Source organism: Engraulis encrasicolus, chromosome 2 (genome assembly GCF_034702125.1).
Source record: "Engraulis encrasicolus isolate BLACKSEA-1 chromosome 2, IST_EnEncr_1.0, whole genome shotgun sequence".
Lineage (NCBI taxonomy): Eukaryota > Metazoa > Chordata > Actinopteri > Clupeiformes > Engraulidae > Engraulis > Engraulis encrasicolus.
Window position 1 is genome coordinate 30408517 of NC_085858.1, and position 15759 is coordinate 30424275.

General features: G+C 44.8%; 1 protein-coding gene across 2 annotated transcripts in view; it reads left to right on the forward strand.

Moving 5' to 3' along the window:
* Positions 1-15759, forward strand: part of LOC134436804 (F-actin-uncapping protein LRRC16A-like) — a 115289-nt gene that overhangs the window by 96637 nt on the left and 2893 nt on the right. Inside the window, exons 30-37 of one of the 2 annotated variants that reach the window (XM_063186156.1) lie at positions 1428-1494; positions 2130-2326; positions 2728-2837; positions 4578-5121; positions 11468-11519; positions 11873-12136; positions 13054-13182; positions 14910-15071. In XM_063186156.1, the coding sequence (XP_063042226.1) occupies positions 1428-1494; positions 2130-2326; positions 2728-2837; positions 4578-5121; positions 11468-11519; positions 11873-12136; positions 13054-13182; positions 14910-15071 (1525 nt within the window). The remainder of the gene's footprint in view (positions 1-1427; positions 1495-2129; positions 2327-2727; positions 2838-4577; positions 5122-11467; positions 11520-11872; positions 12137-13053; positions 13183-14909; positions 15072-15759) is intronic. The other variant, XM_063186163.1, reaches the window with a different exon arrangement.

Here is a 15759-nt window from a genome sequence, read left to right on the forward strand (position 1 = left end):
ATGCCATGTTACCTTCTCTTGTGTGATACAGCTCGTCCTGTCGTTCTTATCCTATGCGGTGCTGCTTGTAGTTTTCAAATAGTTGGTAACACTTTAATGATGAACCCATTACTCAGAAGATCTGATCCTATGAACACATTCATAAAGGGGTCGTTATGCATTCATAAAGCTTCATAATGGATTATTCTTGACGCTTTACACAACTCATAACTGCACTTGTACGGCATTATAGTGTTATGTTATGTCCTGTGTTATAAAACAGCTCTGACCTTTGAATGACTATGGTTTATAAAGCCCTGAGTGTCATTCATTGTAACCCTGTGAATGTTTTCAGAGGATTTTTGTGAAGACTGGGTTCAGAGAAAGTGCTACTTGATCTTGCTTGCAATTGCAGCCTTGTTGTTGTAAACGGTCTTTTACTCCTGTCTTTTCTGTAGGGTTGATCAACCTCCTACTTCCCATAATATGTTAAATTCCTGATATACGTTGTGATGCATTTCATATGTTCCTGATTTAAATGCATACTCATTTAACTGAATGAACTGTAGCTGACATTGGCTTTGGTGGAAAATCTCATAGCATACAGTAATGTAGTAAACTGTTTTAGCCAGCTGTGTTTTTAAAAAGTATCAGGTTGAGTCTGTGTGTGTACTCCTGCACAGTGGTGTAGTCTACTTTTTATGGTGGGCATACTGTATATTTGAGCATTTTTTGAAGTGGGTATACTGTATATATTTGTGCCATTCAAAATAATGGATCAATCAATTTTAAGTGGGTATACTGAAACCCCTGAAATTTAGAAGTGGGTATACTCCGTAATACACCACTGTTCCTGCAACGTGGTGATATGCTGACCATCTGTGTCTACACATAGATGTAGGCACACAGGCACGCACGTATGCACACACGCACAGAGCATGAAACGCTTCGTCCTCTTCACAGGAGCTCATTGCACTGCTTGGGAAAGCTGCGCTCGGCTGATAAAGTGCTATCTGCACCGACAAACGGTGACGGACAGGAAGGGGGCACTGGAGATGCTCCTGAGCAACAGAACGCGCTAACTTACTTTCTCTTTCTGAACGGAAAGCAAACTAACCCTTCCTGACATTCAGTACAGAAGTACTTCAGTTATAATGACTTTGTGCTACAGCAGAAAAAGAGTTCTAAGAACTGCAGATTGCTATTGCACATTTCTTTTCTCACTTATTTGATCCATTTAATTTAGTTTGTTTTGTTTTTTAATCAATATCTAATTTTGACCAATTCCATTATTATGAACCAGCTGTTCACGTTTTTCCATTTTGACAAATGACATTTAGAACAAAGGAGCTTCTGAATTTGGGAGCTTGTTTGTTTACAAGTCCGTAAAAGAAAAGATGAAGCCTGATAGCCGCTAAAAGGTCAGTGTTATTTGTCCTCCTTTGTAGATGACCCCCAAGTCCAAGAGGAAGAGCATTCACAGCAGGATGCTGCGGCCAGTATCGCGTGCATTCGGTAAGCCAATGAGACTGTGCGTGTGCGTGTGTGTGTGTGTGTGTTTTGCGTGCATTATTGTAAGCCAATGAGACTTTGTGTGTACTGTATGTGCTTGTTTGTGTGTGTGTGTGACTGGCTGTGTGTGTGTTGTGGTTAGTGTCGCATGCATTTTGTAAGCCAATGAGACTTCAGGTGTTGATTCTTCTGATGGCTATGAATTTGATAACATAATTATGTATAGCTGCCCTGAAAGGATTCTAGTCCACGCTTATACTGTGTTTCACTCACAAACCAGTTCAGTACCTGTTGCCTATTTGTATGCCGTTATGGTTGAAATGACTGCAAAGATGGTTGTGAAGTCAATGCAACTTAGAATCAAATGGTACTGGCAATGGCATTGCATGTTTCCATTTTTTGTATGTGTCTTGCTTCCTTGACCAGGCATTGTACCTTAATAATAATTCTCTTTTGTCTCTGGTCATCCCTCCTAATATCAGATGAATGCCAGTGATACAGTTTGATTGGCTCTTGTGTACTACAGGATGTATTTGGTGTGATCACATCCCACACTGTGTGTTGCTGTTTAGTCAAGGGGTTGTGAAAGTCTTAATGTACACATACATTGAATATAGAACATGCTTGGGTCCATACAGAGATGGAGTTTGACCTTGACAAGGCTCTAGAGGACGTGCCGGCCCACGTGGAAGAGCAGGCTACAGCCGCGCCTTCCAAGGCGGACAAGAAGAGCTCGGGGGCGATGGGAGAACTGCCCTCCGAAGGCAAGAAGCTGCAGCACTTCACCAAGCTCAGGCCCAAGAGGAACAAGAAGACCCACTCCAGCAAAGTTCCCGTAGGTGTCCCCATCATACTATCTATGGCAGCTCTAAATGAATTTGGGTGGGAATCATAATTATATTTTTCGTGATTGATTTTTTTCATGAAGAGCTAGTCCAGTAAGATCCCCTTTGACGTCACCAAAGCCAAACTAGAACAGGGGTGCGTTTGTCGACAACATTGTTGTTAACTAAGTTAACTAACTAAGTTAGCAACTTACTAGGTTGCAATGCAGTTTCCCATTGGAAACCTAATAAGTTGCTAAATGGTTAGCAACGATGCTTTCGAGAAACGGGGTCCTGGTCGATAATACAACAAAAACACAATATGAGGCAAAAATAGTGCAATAAATGACCCCACAATGGCCCATAACGCTTTTTATTGATTTGTTTTATCACAACTTTTCCTCCTGAGCAGCAGATCAGCCAAGCACCTCCACAGGAAGGGGAGCAGAACGGCCTGATGGGAAGAGTGGATGAGGGAGTGGACGAGTTCTTCTCCAAGATAGACAGCAAAGTCAACAGCAAGTGAGTGACTCGGCCGCCATTTTCCTTTCAGTTTCACCGTATAGTGCAGTGATTCTCAACCTTTTTTGAACAAACGCCCCCTGGATTTCACCATAAGCCTTCCCATGCCCCTTGACCTCATTATGAGCCTGCCAACGCCCACCTTAGTATAAAAAAATAGAATGGACTAATGGCCCCCAATGGTAACTAAGCACAGCACCCTCACCTCAGCTCAGCTGTATCCTTCTCAACAGCCCACAAGGGCTTCCCAATGCCCCCCTGGAGGGTGTAGAGACCCTGTTGAGAAATACTAGTCTTTTCAGTTTCACTGTGTACTGTCTGTACAGTGTCTTTGTGTGTGGTGACTCAGCTTATTTTAAGTCATTATGACAATAACACATTATTTATGTTTTATTTTTAGTGCGTTTTCATCAGTGCGCCGCATATGGCAGGGCCTCATAGATTTTCTACTTGGCCGTATGTTGGAGTAGTGCAATTACAGTCCACGCTCTCTCTCTCTCTCTTTCTCTCTCTCTTTCTCTCTCTCTCTCTCTACTGATTGAGAGATAAACTCTGTAAGAGCATTTAATCACTTCAGCATGCTGCTGTTGGAGTGGAGGAATACATACACAGACGGCACAGCCGCTTTTTTCCTTTTCTTTTCTTTTTATGACGAATCCAAAATGCATAATCGAGACAGGATTTGGTCTGCTTGTCTGGATATCTCTCACCCAGCGAAGCCAACCGTCATACAACATCAACATCATATTAAACTGGTGGTGGCATATCGTGGTAAAATGTTAATCACAGACCCACATTCCAGAAGTTTGAGACCAAAAGAGCAATTTGGAGTTGGAGGGCGTAAAGAAGAGATATGCTGGTTTTGAAATGTGTTGCCATAGACATTGTCATACTTTTGGTTCTCCCCACTATTTGGCTGATGACATCAGCATATGCTTTAGTTTTGGAATTGTAGTTGTTAAATCAAGAAGCTGTACTTCACTTTGTCCAAATAAGTAGCGGTCCTGCAATGTGGAGTCTAGACTGCTTGTGATGGATTTTTTTGTATCTCTACCATCTCCTTACTCTTTGGGTTTAAGAGTTAGTAGAGCATTTTATACAGGGTCACCCCCCTCTTTCCCGTTTGTACTCAATAACCCCTCATCCAGTAATGTTTTACATTATTTTGAAGCATTGAAGAACCATTCTGTATGAAACGTGCTTTCAAAATGAACTTGCCTTGCCTGTGACCCCCCCCCCCCCCCCCTTCTCTCGTTGAAGTGTTTTTTCCTCAACGTCACACTTGAGTTCAGTTACAGTCTTTTGCCTTTGTATTAGGGCTGTAACGATACACTCAGCTCACGATTCAGTTTGTATCACGATATTTGACCTACGGTTTGATACACTCCACGGTTTCTGAAATGTATCTCATTTATTTTATTTTTAGTATATTAAAGGATCCCCATTAGCTTATGCCATAGCAGTTTGCTAGTCTTCCTGGGGTCCTACCAAATTTGAAGCTTGGAAGCACTATCGCATCGCATCAAATGGTTATTTTCTGGACTGAAGGATAACAAAACTTTGAAAAGGCGTGTCACGATACTGCCTCCTTACATCACGATACAATATCGTGTTTGAGTATTGCGATTTCTCGGTTCAATCCAATATTGTTACAGCCCTACTTTGTATGCCAACACCTTGATTTTCCTCTAATGTTTTCCTCTTGCATCTCCCCTTCCCCACTCTTTTCTCCTCTCTCAGGAGGCCTTCCCTGAGGAGTTCCGACTCCCAGGACGGCGAGAAGAAGAAGCGAGGAGGCTTCCTGAACCTCATCAAGTCCCGCTCCTCCAGATCAGACAAGAGCGACAAGAGTGACAAAAGCCACTCTGCTTCCGCCGCTGCTGCAGCTGCTGCCTCGTCCTCGGCCTCATCGTTAGCCTCAGTAGCCTCCACATCCTCCGCCTCCGCCTCCACGTCCACCCCAGCATCAGCACCATCATCCTCCACCACCCCTCCCGTCATCCCGGAGGAGCCTGCCTCCTCCCCCTCCCCCAAGGGCTCGGTCCGCAGCCCGGCTCCGGAGCCCCGGGCCCGGGCCGGTACCACCGCCGCCGGCACCGCCACGGAGCGCAGCAGCAGCTCGGACCGCTCGGAGGAGCTGCGGACGCCGGACTCGATCGACTCGCTGGACTCGGCCGAGGGGAGCCCCCAGAGCGGCCGGCGCTACGGGGTGCAGGTCATGGGCTCCAACTTCATGGCCGAGATGAAGGCCAAGCAGGGCAGGAGGAGCGGCCCAACACAGAAGGTGCAGGAATTTGGATTTCTAAGTTTAAAATTGTCTTTTTAGAAATATTTGTTTTGTGGCATTTTAGACTTTATTGAAACAGGTCAGTTGACAGTAGTGAGAGGAAATGATTGGGACAGAGAGAGATATGGAAGGATTTGGAAATAATCTCAGGCCGGTGGTGATAATAAGAAGTGTTGGCATAGGTCCACCTGATTCTTTAGTAGGCCTGGCCATTTGTGAGCGGCCAACTCGGTGACTGCAACCTATGTGTCACTGAGCCTTTGTCATCCAGCTGCAATCATGTGTATGAGTCACTCTGTTAGCTGTCTGGGTGTGTATGTGATTCAGTTTAGTTTCTGGGATAGCTTTTAAATCAGCCATATGCTCACCATCACCAAGACTAGAGGAGGAGGACGCAGTACAACGCCATTCATGGGACTTTGCTTATACATGTTTATTTCTGTTGTTCATTTAACTTTCCTGGTCTATTATGTCATGAGTATTTTCTTTATGAAATGTGGAGGGTTTTTATGGATGCAGTTGGTTGTAGTTGGGTGTAGTATAACTGGGTGGTCCTCGAATGAATCTGTATTTTGATTCAATTACACTACACACAATAGACATAGTAGGCTGATTTGTTGTCCTGCAATTCATCAGTTAGGTGCTGGCTCCCTCTAGTGACCAAATATTTGCACACAGGGCAGCTGCAAATTTCCCAGTTCAATCATAAGGTTGTTTTTGAACAATATATTTTAACTCATCATTATGATATGTGATCATATGAACACACTGGCTGCCCAGCCTGTTCAGATTTGACTTACCTATATAGAACTATAAAACGGTTTGCATTTCAAAAACACACATCTATTACTCGCAACAAAATAATGCCATGTCAGTGTTTTACTATTCCACAACATATGGGCAGAGGCCACATCGCCCTTCCTGTAGCTTTAATGTTTTGTTCTCCTCGTCTACACCCTATTGTCCTTAATGGATGACAGAGTGGACATTAGTGCATTGTACTCCTTTTTCTTTTGAGTGAGAGAAGGACGAAGGAAGAAAGGGGGAACAAAGGGAGAACGGAGGGACAGAGAAAAAGAGGACTCTTGATCTTTTTTTTCCTGAACAACTCACAATCGCGTTATATCCGTTATAGCATGAAATGAATGCGGCTGGTAAATGACATAGCAGGTGGACTTGGAGCATTGTTGGCTTGGCTACAGTTGAGCAGTGTGTGTGGGGGGGGGGGTGTAGTGTGTAGTGTAGTGCAGTGTAGTGTAGTGTCTAGTCTGTAGTGCGTAGTCTGTGTTGCCTTTCGCAGCCAAAGCCTGTGAATGGGATTAGACAGGGTGGATTTCCCTCAGCGTTCCAGGAAAGTGAGGGTTTGTTGTGGTGTGTCTGTGCGTGTGTGCGTGTGTGCGTGCGTGCGTGCGTGCGTGCGTGCGTGCGTGCGTGTGTGCGTACTGTACTGTACTGGACCAGCAGGAGAAGAGAGCTCGACACCAAACAATGCTGATGAAGGATATTCAAGATAACAGAACTGCACACAATACAGAAACATGTTGTGGAAAGTGACGGAGAGAGACAGAGACAGAGACAGAGAAAGAGAGTGAGAGAGATTGTTTGTGGGGGGCGTGTGTGTGTGTGTATATATGTGTGTGTGTGTGTATGTGTGTGTGCGTGCGTGCATGTTAGTGAGTGAAACAGAGAGAGACAGACAGTGTGTGTGTGTATGTCTGTGTCTGTGTCTGTCTGCGTGCCTGCGTGTCTGCGTGCCTGCCTGCGTGGGTGAAAGTAAGAGGTTTATGGTGTTTGCTGGACTTGTTTGCTGTGACCTCCCCTTCCCACATAAAGCTGGGTGTGCCATCTGTTGGCCAGACTGTCTGTGCTGCCTGAAGGCCAGTCTGAGGCCACTTGCTCTGATAGTACAGCGCCCTCTAGAGGGGATGGCCAGTAATGTGGACCATTAGCCTGATAAACCAGCCTAAATGGATTGGATATCTATTTTACTCTATGTGACAGACCCACTGACGTACAGTATAATTATACGCTATTTCATGTCAACGGACAAACCTGTTGGGAAAGTGCCATTGTCATTATGGCACAACACAACACAGAGCAGTGTACACAGCGAAATTGTATTTATGCCTCAGCCATGCAAGGGGACAGCCCAATGGCCACCTCAAGGGAGCAGACTAGAGCAGTCTAGTGTGGGGAGATGGTACAGTCTTCAGGGTACCTCAGTATCTAGACTCAGAAATCAAAACAGCAACCCTTGGGTCCAATACTTTAACCACTTGCCCCCTTTTATTTTTATTTTTTTAAATCATGAACTCTGTGCTATCTTTGTCTTCATAGTGAATGGAGGCCTGTGCATGATTCCTGTGCTTGGGTAGTTTGCAGTTGCGCCAGCCTGACCGTCCCATGAAATACAGTATGAGAGAGGCAATACCACTTTCAAGCTTCCGAGCAAAGATGAAATTATATTGCCTCAAGCCACTTTGCCAGGATGTACATCATGTTGTGGCTTCGGCTACATGTGTTTAGTTTATTCATTAAAATCAGATTGACAGAGATGCTACTTTTTCTCTGTTCTGTCATTGACCGTTACTTAACATGTTAACTCAACGTCGTCATCTATGTATAGACTTCATAATTGCAGGCAATTACAGTAGGCATTTGGACACTCACAGCAGGGTACTGTCACAGCAACTTTGCAAGGATGGGGGCGCTGTGGCGCAGCGCGCTAAGCCCCCCGCATTTGGGCTTGCATGCCCACGGGGACCCTGGTTCGAGTCCGGCCGGGGTCATTTCCCGATCCCACCCCGTCTCTCTGTCCCATTCGCTTCCTGTCACCATCTCAGACTGTTCTATCAAATAAAGGCATTTAAGCCCCTAAACATATATTTTTTTAAATTAAAAAAAAACTTTGCAAGGATGCCATACGTAAAATGTGATAGTGAATGCTAGTCCCATCTGTCCATCTGTGTTTCTGTCTGTCTAGCAGCATGTTGTAGTGCAGGTAGTAGCCTATACTGTGTAGCATTGAGGCCTGTGAAATGGCCGATGTAGCCGTTCCGCCACGTTAGCCTTTTAGCGTTAGCACGCACCATTGCTGCGCACATTGAGCCTGTAGAAGTGAATGAGGCCTGTAATGTGCTTTTAAAACCATTTCCCCCCTTGGGTGTCTCTCTCAGCTTTTTTGCCTTCACCCAAAAAAAAGGCTGGGAGTGAAAAAGATGCTTTGTGTTTGTGCTCACTAAGCCACTCCGCCGCACAGCACACATAACTCATCTTGAGGTGTAGAAGCGCTCCTTTCCGGCTGATGTTTTTGGCGGCAGGTCGAGCTGAGACGGGCCAATACCACAGATGAGAAATGAGAAGTGTGTGTGGGTGTGTGCGTGCGCATGTGTGTACGCATGTGTGTGCGCATGTGTGTGAGCGTGTCATTATCTGTGTGTGTGCGTCTGTGTGTGTGAGGGGGAGAGGTGTGTTACCAATTGTTTGAGGAGCGTAGAGGAACTGTAAGGAGTCGTGTGGAGTGGCTAGGAGGAGTTGTGGGTTTAGACCCTGACTGTGTGGAGCCGGTGCCTCCTCAAGGCCTCCAGGCCTCAAATCCTCAAGCCTGGCGCCTGCAGGAATGCTCCTGGCCCATGCTGCTAATGTAATGGGATCACCTCAGGAACTGAGTCAGGACTAATAAGAGAGCAGAGCAGAGCAGAGCAGAGCGGGCCTGGCAGCCAGGTTGGTACCATACAGTACGGTTAGAGATCCAGCAGAGAGGATCATTACATTACAATAGGGATGCACCAATACCGATACTGGTATCGGTATCAACTCCAATATTTGCTCATTATACTCTTACTCGTACTCGTCAAACACTTGCCTGTACGAGGCACCAATACTGCTATTACACGAAACAACGCAACATCTTGTCATGTCAGCAGCATGGGAAAAAAGCCAAACATTTAAATCTACATGGAAATACAAAAAACACTACAGGTCGGAAAAAACAAGGCTATGCATTTAGTTTTATTGTATGTTGGGGGTAAAGGTATCTGTATCGGTACTCTGTATCGGCAAGTAGGCCTACAGAAATTTCATGTACTCAATCTCGTATCGGTTTTCAAAAAAAGTGGTATTGTGCATCCCTACATTACATTGTATTAGCTGATGCTGTTCTCCAGTGAGGCTTTTGCTGTCGATGCAGCCCCTGGGGCAATGTAGAGTAGAGTAACTTTACTTTTAATCCCGAAGGAAATTACCGCTAAGGTAATGTACAGTTAAATTACTGTAGATGCACTGATGCGGCTCAAGTGTGCACTTCAACCATGGAGAATACAGAGTTACCTTTTTAAACTTGCCAACCCACCATCCACCTAGAGGTACAGGGCTGAGACCTGTGACCCTTCCCATCTTAAGATCAACCGCTCTCACCATTAGCCCACGGCTGACCCTGCTGATCAAGCTATTTGGTACAGTATGTGGTTCAGAGGAGACATGAGCCAGCCTGTGGTGAAGAACAAATGCCCCCTTGTCCTCATCATAAACCTGCCAATAGGGCACTGCAATATATCACAATTATATTGTGATATCAATATTGCTGTCAAACAATAACACATTTCTTAATATTGATTTGAAACAATATTGTTTATATTTGCCTATACTGCCAAAAGGTAGGTTACGCTAAGCACAATACATTCCCCTCCACTTCAGCCATTGCGCCACATATTCCACTGTGTCAGTGCATTCCCAAATGCCCCTTGTGGGGCTGTAGAGCCCCCGTTGAGAAACACTAGTCTAGCTGCTGGGTTCTGCCCAAAGAAACTCAAGAGAAAGAACAATCTCTTGGCGGGGAATGCATTGGCCACGGTGTAGTACGGGGGCGTTGCCTGAGGACACGAGTGGATGGAAAATTAACTCCCTTGCGCATGGTCATTGGTCAGTGGGTGCGATGGATGCCATTTTCGTACTCCCTTGCACATGGTCAGTGGATACACCATGATGGATAATTTGTGGCCAAGTAACGGCAGCTGTTGGTCAGCAGTAATTGCTGGGGGTAATTAAGGACAGCTGACAGACATTCACGCTGTCCTATGACCTGTTCCACAGTGAATAACATTTCCGTACTCCCCTCGCCATCATTTCCTACTACGCTGTTATGACGTGAGTAAGCCCTCTTGTCTCAAGCCTCTTTGGTTCTGCCTCACTCCCCCTTCTTCACCACCCTCTGGGTGTCAAGTTTGTAGCCGCTATTGGGGTGTGCCTGCTACTGTGGTCGCTTGTGCTGCCAAAACAGAAGCCTGCACTCCCTCGGTTCCCATGATCCGGTCCAGGGATGAAGCAGAACACTGAGATAATATTTGAACAGTAGCAATGTACATTGTACATTTTTATACTGTTAAAATTACAATCATGCCTTACTATAATATGGGTTTACTGTAGTACGCGGCAATCCTCAAGTCTGAAGTGATAAGTCAATTCTATATTCTGTCCAGTGTGTCTTATGGCATAAGCCTATACTCCCCCCTCTTTAAAGGCGAACCTAAACAGTCAAATAAAGTTCATTAACATCACACAGCATGCAAACCATCTTATACGTTCCGCTGAAAGTAGTCACAGACTGGCAAAAAAAGTGCTGAAAACGAATAACGTATTTTAAGGATGGCTTGGATATTAAACGGACATATATTTTATAGAGCCCATGTCTTGTGATGTTTACAGAACATTGTTTGAGAGGAAAAGAGCTATAATTCTTTCAAACTGTTATTGTATTTTTAAGTAGCTATAACTCAGACATAACTATTTTTCACATCATTTGAAATGTAGGTAGTCTTCAGGAAATGGGGGAAATTATGTGCACACTGCTTGCAAAACATGCCTGGAGAAGATCTATGATCAAAAAAATCAGCAATAAATTATTTTAAGTATTTTGCTTGCAGTGTGCAAAATCTGTCCCCCATCTTTCCTTACTTTTTTGTTTTGGCACCTGCTGATGTTTTTGTCTTGGATGTATGCACCCTCCGCTACAACTTAGGCAATAACAACAACATGTATTTCTATAGCACAATATCACATCTATATGGTTGACTCAAAGTGCTTTCAAATGCACATACATCGGCCTACACATTCTCACATTCACACACCAGCACTGGAGGCTGCAAGGCTGGAGGCCAAGAAGGCGCCGATTGTCAGGGTTTCAGGTGAAAAAGTGAAGGAAATCTGTGGAAGTGGAAGTCTAACCACAGCAGCCACTGTTCCAAGTTGGCTTCATATGTGCTCTACTGTACTTGTGCCTTCATCTGACAGTCATGTGGTTGTGATGTGGCTGCTCAACAGCTTTCCTGTTTTTACGTTTTTACAGGGATCAGACTCCACAACATCCAGTCTGGAGAGAGCAGAGACCACAGGGGCAGGTGAGTGTTTCACATCATATGGCCAGAAAATAATACTGAGTCCTAGCTCTTGACTATAAATATTTTTCAAAAAGGATTTGTTTTGCATTTACTACCTCTTACTTGCTTATTTGCCATTATAACGATTGCGTAAATCATTATGTTGCAGTACATTTAACAGGCGATTATATCCAAAGTGACTTTCAAAAAAGAATCATGTAGAAAAATGTTGAACCTGTACATGTTAATACAGTCATAGTGACTATTGATCTGTTTCTGTGCAATGTACCTCAAGGTTTGGCTCAAAAAATAAACTTTTTGCATGTATGCCTTGGTGGGTAACTGTGTTCCCTGTTCTCCATGTGTTTGCTTAGCTAAGGGACAGACTCAAGGTACAGAGAGCAGGCCGTCCACCGGTGGTAAGCCTGAGGGGCCAAGCGGTGGCCCAGAGAAGGCCGCGGTGACCGAGACCAAACCAGAGAAGCCGGATAAGCCGGACCCCGCCTCCAAACCCAAAGCACCGCCCACCTCCCCAGCACCCTCCAGTCCCAAGCCGGCAGCACCGCAGGGCAGCAAACCAGCACTGGCCGCCCGGCCTGCCATCCCACAGAAGCCCCGCCCCGCCTGCAGAAGCACTGGTAAGCACTAGTGTTGCACCGATACCATTTTTTGGCCCCGATACCGATACCCGATACCTGGCTGTGCAGTATCGGCCGATACCGATACCATACCGATACCGATACCACCCTATTTGAAATGTATATATATTAAAGGCTGTAGTGCATACTACTTGGATGTAAAATCATTGCATGGCTTTGTCAGGCTGCTGCCTACCTTTGTGAAACAGGAAAAAGACTAATACAAAGTGAATCCAGCAAAACTTTTTATACTTCGTAAATACCTCTATGAAATTAAAATTAAAATAAAACTAATTTAAAGGCTGTTTAAGTGTCATACAAGCACCTGTAAATGGTATCGGTGCCCCATTTGTTGGTACTCACCGATACCGATACCACCATTTTAGCACCGATCCACTGATACTGGTATCGGTATCGGTGCAACACTAGTAAGCACTGGGCCCTTTCTCCAGCTATGGGCTGGGGCGTCCATTGCCAAAGCATAAACAATTTCCATGTGGAACGGGAACCTGAGATGACTCAAGTGGTAGTTTAAATTTTTAATAGCGTGGGTGCTGTGGCGCAGCGCGCTAAGCCCCCCACATTCGGGCTTGCATGCCCGAGGGGACCCCGGTTCGAGTCCGACCGGGGTCATTTCTCTCTCTTCTCGACCCCATTTCTCTCTCCCAATCATTTCCTGTCTGTTCTCCACTGTCCTGTAATAATAAAGGCCGGGAGGCCCCAAAAAATACTGTAAAATAAAATAAAATGAAATAATAGCGGGCCACCTGCAACAGTCAATCATAAAGGTGTTGTCGTGCCAATTGGCTTTGGAGCAGAACAAATGCAGTATAAAACTATCTATGACTCCAGTCATAAGCATTGAGGCATTAACTCATGTCATGTTCATGATGTATTTCCCCTTCGCTCCCACACAGACGAAGCCCCTGACTCCCCAGGAGCTAGCAACCCTTCCAAAGGACCAGGACCAGGGCTGCACTCCCTCAAGAGGGTGCCTTCTCTCAAAGAGGGCACCACCCTGGCAAACAGGCGCTCCCCTCAAGACGGTAGGTACCATGGGGAAGGCAGTTTTGTTTGTGGGCATGTGCGTGTGTGTGTGTTACAGCTGACGGGGTTGATGAATTTTATTTCAATGTAAAAAACACTGAGTTCGTTTGACTTTTGGAGTCTCGTGGAGATCATTTGGTTTTGCATGTTGACATATTCCACTGTCAGTGCATGGCGTTTTGCCTTTAGCATGCTTGATTTGTTTTCAAGGTCTTGCATCTTCACTTGTCATTTCATAAATGGTTAATAAATTCACAGTCCATCAACCTCGCTGTAACCATTCCAGCAAAAATTATTTTGGAGTGAGCTTTTGGGAAAATAGCGATCAGCCATAGCCTTGCCTGCAGGTGCCCTTGGTTCTACACCTTAACGAGGGTGCGAAATGTCAAACCTTTAGGGAGCTATAATAGTTAGCAGAGATGTGGACTTGTGACTTGGACTCGAGTCAGACTTGAGTCACAAATTGATGACTTGAGACTTGACTCTGTAATAATAGGAATGACTTGTGACTTGACTCGGACTTGTGTGTTATTGACTCGAGACTTGACTTGTGACTTGACAGTTTTTTCTTGCAGTGACTAGCAATGGCAGCATGTCAAGTCTAAATATATTCCAGTTTTGGCAGTTGTTTGTGGAAATATTACATAAAAAATGAAAATAGAATTATTTACCCTTAACCAGAACCAGTAGGCCTACTATTTTGTTTAGATCACGACTGCCAAAGGGGGACATGCACAGCAGTGTGGAGAGGTAATGAATTTATGACCAGAAGTAGTTGTCAAGATTACATGGTGACTTGTTGAGGACTTGGGGAAAATTTTGACTTGTACTTGACTTGGTCAAATGTGTCTTAACTTGTGACTTGACTCAGATTTGATTGGAAGGACTTGAAGGACTTACTTGTGGTTACATACCGCCATTCCGACATACCGCCATTCTGACATTTAAATTTTATTGCAGGAACCATTATTGTCTCAGACCCTACCTTTAAAGGCATTTGGACCGTGACAAAATTATACACTAATCCTGTAATTGCGCTGCCACTCTCTCCACTTTTCGCTCGTGTTGCAACATTGTTGCAAATGTTAAAAGTGTTAGAGCGTTGTTCACGTGCCTTTAAAAGGACACTGTGCAGGAAATGGTCAAAAAAAGGTACTGCAACTATACTGCTTATTGAAACAGGGCTGCCTATTGCCAAATTTGATCTTTACATGAAAGTTTACTACGTAATAAACAAATATTTTCTAGTATGGCCCAAGCACAGTCATTTTTGCAGCTAAAAATTACTATTTTTGGAAATTCAAAATGGCGGACCATGGAGAAGATCCCCCTTTTCATGTATGAAAAGTGCAATTTTTCCAGTCATAATGAATACTTAGAATTGGATGCTGGTGGTAAGTATTCATGAAAAGGGAAATTAGTGAATGGGCAGCATGAATTCTGGAAATAAACAACTAAAAATCTCACACAGTGTCCCTTTAAGTACTTGCAACAATGTTTAAATGACTCGGAATGGCTCGGAATGGCAATTAGATACTGTCGGAATGGCGGTATGTCGGCATGGCGGTTGCCCCCCCTTACTTGTGACATGCAAATGTGTTACTTGGTCCCATCTCTGGTAGATAGTGTATAGATAGCTGCCTCTTTTATACTGGGGGAAATCATGCGGTCAGAAAAGTCAGACCTGGTTAGAGATTTAGCCTGTGTGGCTCCTTGTGTTCTTCAGTGGAGCATGATCCAGCAGACGCTGCTAGCGTTCCTGAGCTAGGCAAGCAGCCCCCCAAGCCAGCTACGGTGCCCCGGGCCCGCCCACTGCACCGGACCTCCAGTGGCGCAGCTGAGGAGCAGAGCCAGCCTCTTGCATGCAGGATATCCCGAACATGGCCGGGTCAGAACCATTAGAGTGCCCCCATCAGAACCTAACCAAACCTTCCACACGGGGCGGGGGAGTGAGTCAATGCTGGGTTCAGAAAATTCAAAACACTGTCACAAATTTGATTGAATAAGTCTGCATCACTTGGTTGTAATGAGAACTAAAGACTGAAGGTAGAGCATACACTCAGTGAAGTCAGCTGTAGCAGTGGAAGGGAAACGAAACAGTGAATTGATTTTCTGAGCCCGGGTTGACGCCTTCCTGCATTCCTGTGTGTGTTCTCCATCCTCACCCTAGTGTTCGTAGATTTCAGCATCTTCCTTTGCATCTTCCTGTAACCTTCCTCATCAACATATTGCATGCAGTATTTATTCTGTGCTAACCTGTGTAAACTCGCAGTATACTTCTGCAGACTTCTGTAACTGTGCATGCAGCGTCCAGACAATCGCATTGATATCTCCAAAAACATACTCCTTTTGGCGTTTCTGCAATTGGTCCTTGAATCGGCACTGACTGTTAAAACATAAAGGTGACACGTGATAAATGGACAAAGACTTGTACCATTAGTATTTGCAACACAGTGCAAACAGACAGTTTCTGCAGACGCATGCTCTTCACCAAGTTCTTCACCGGCGCTGACATTTACCAACATAGTCTCATCCCAACTCATCAATTTCGGACTACCTTTAATAAGACTGCAATT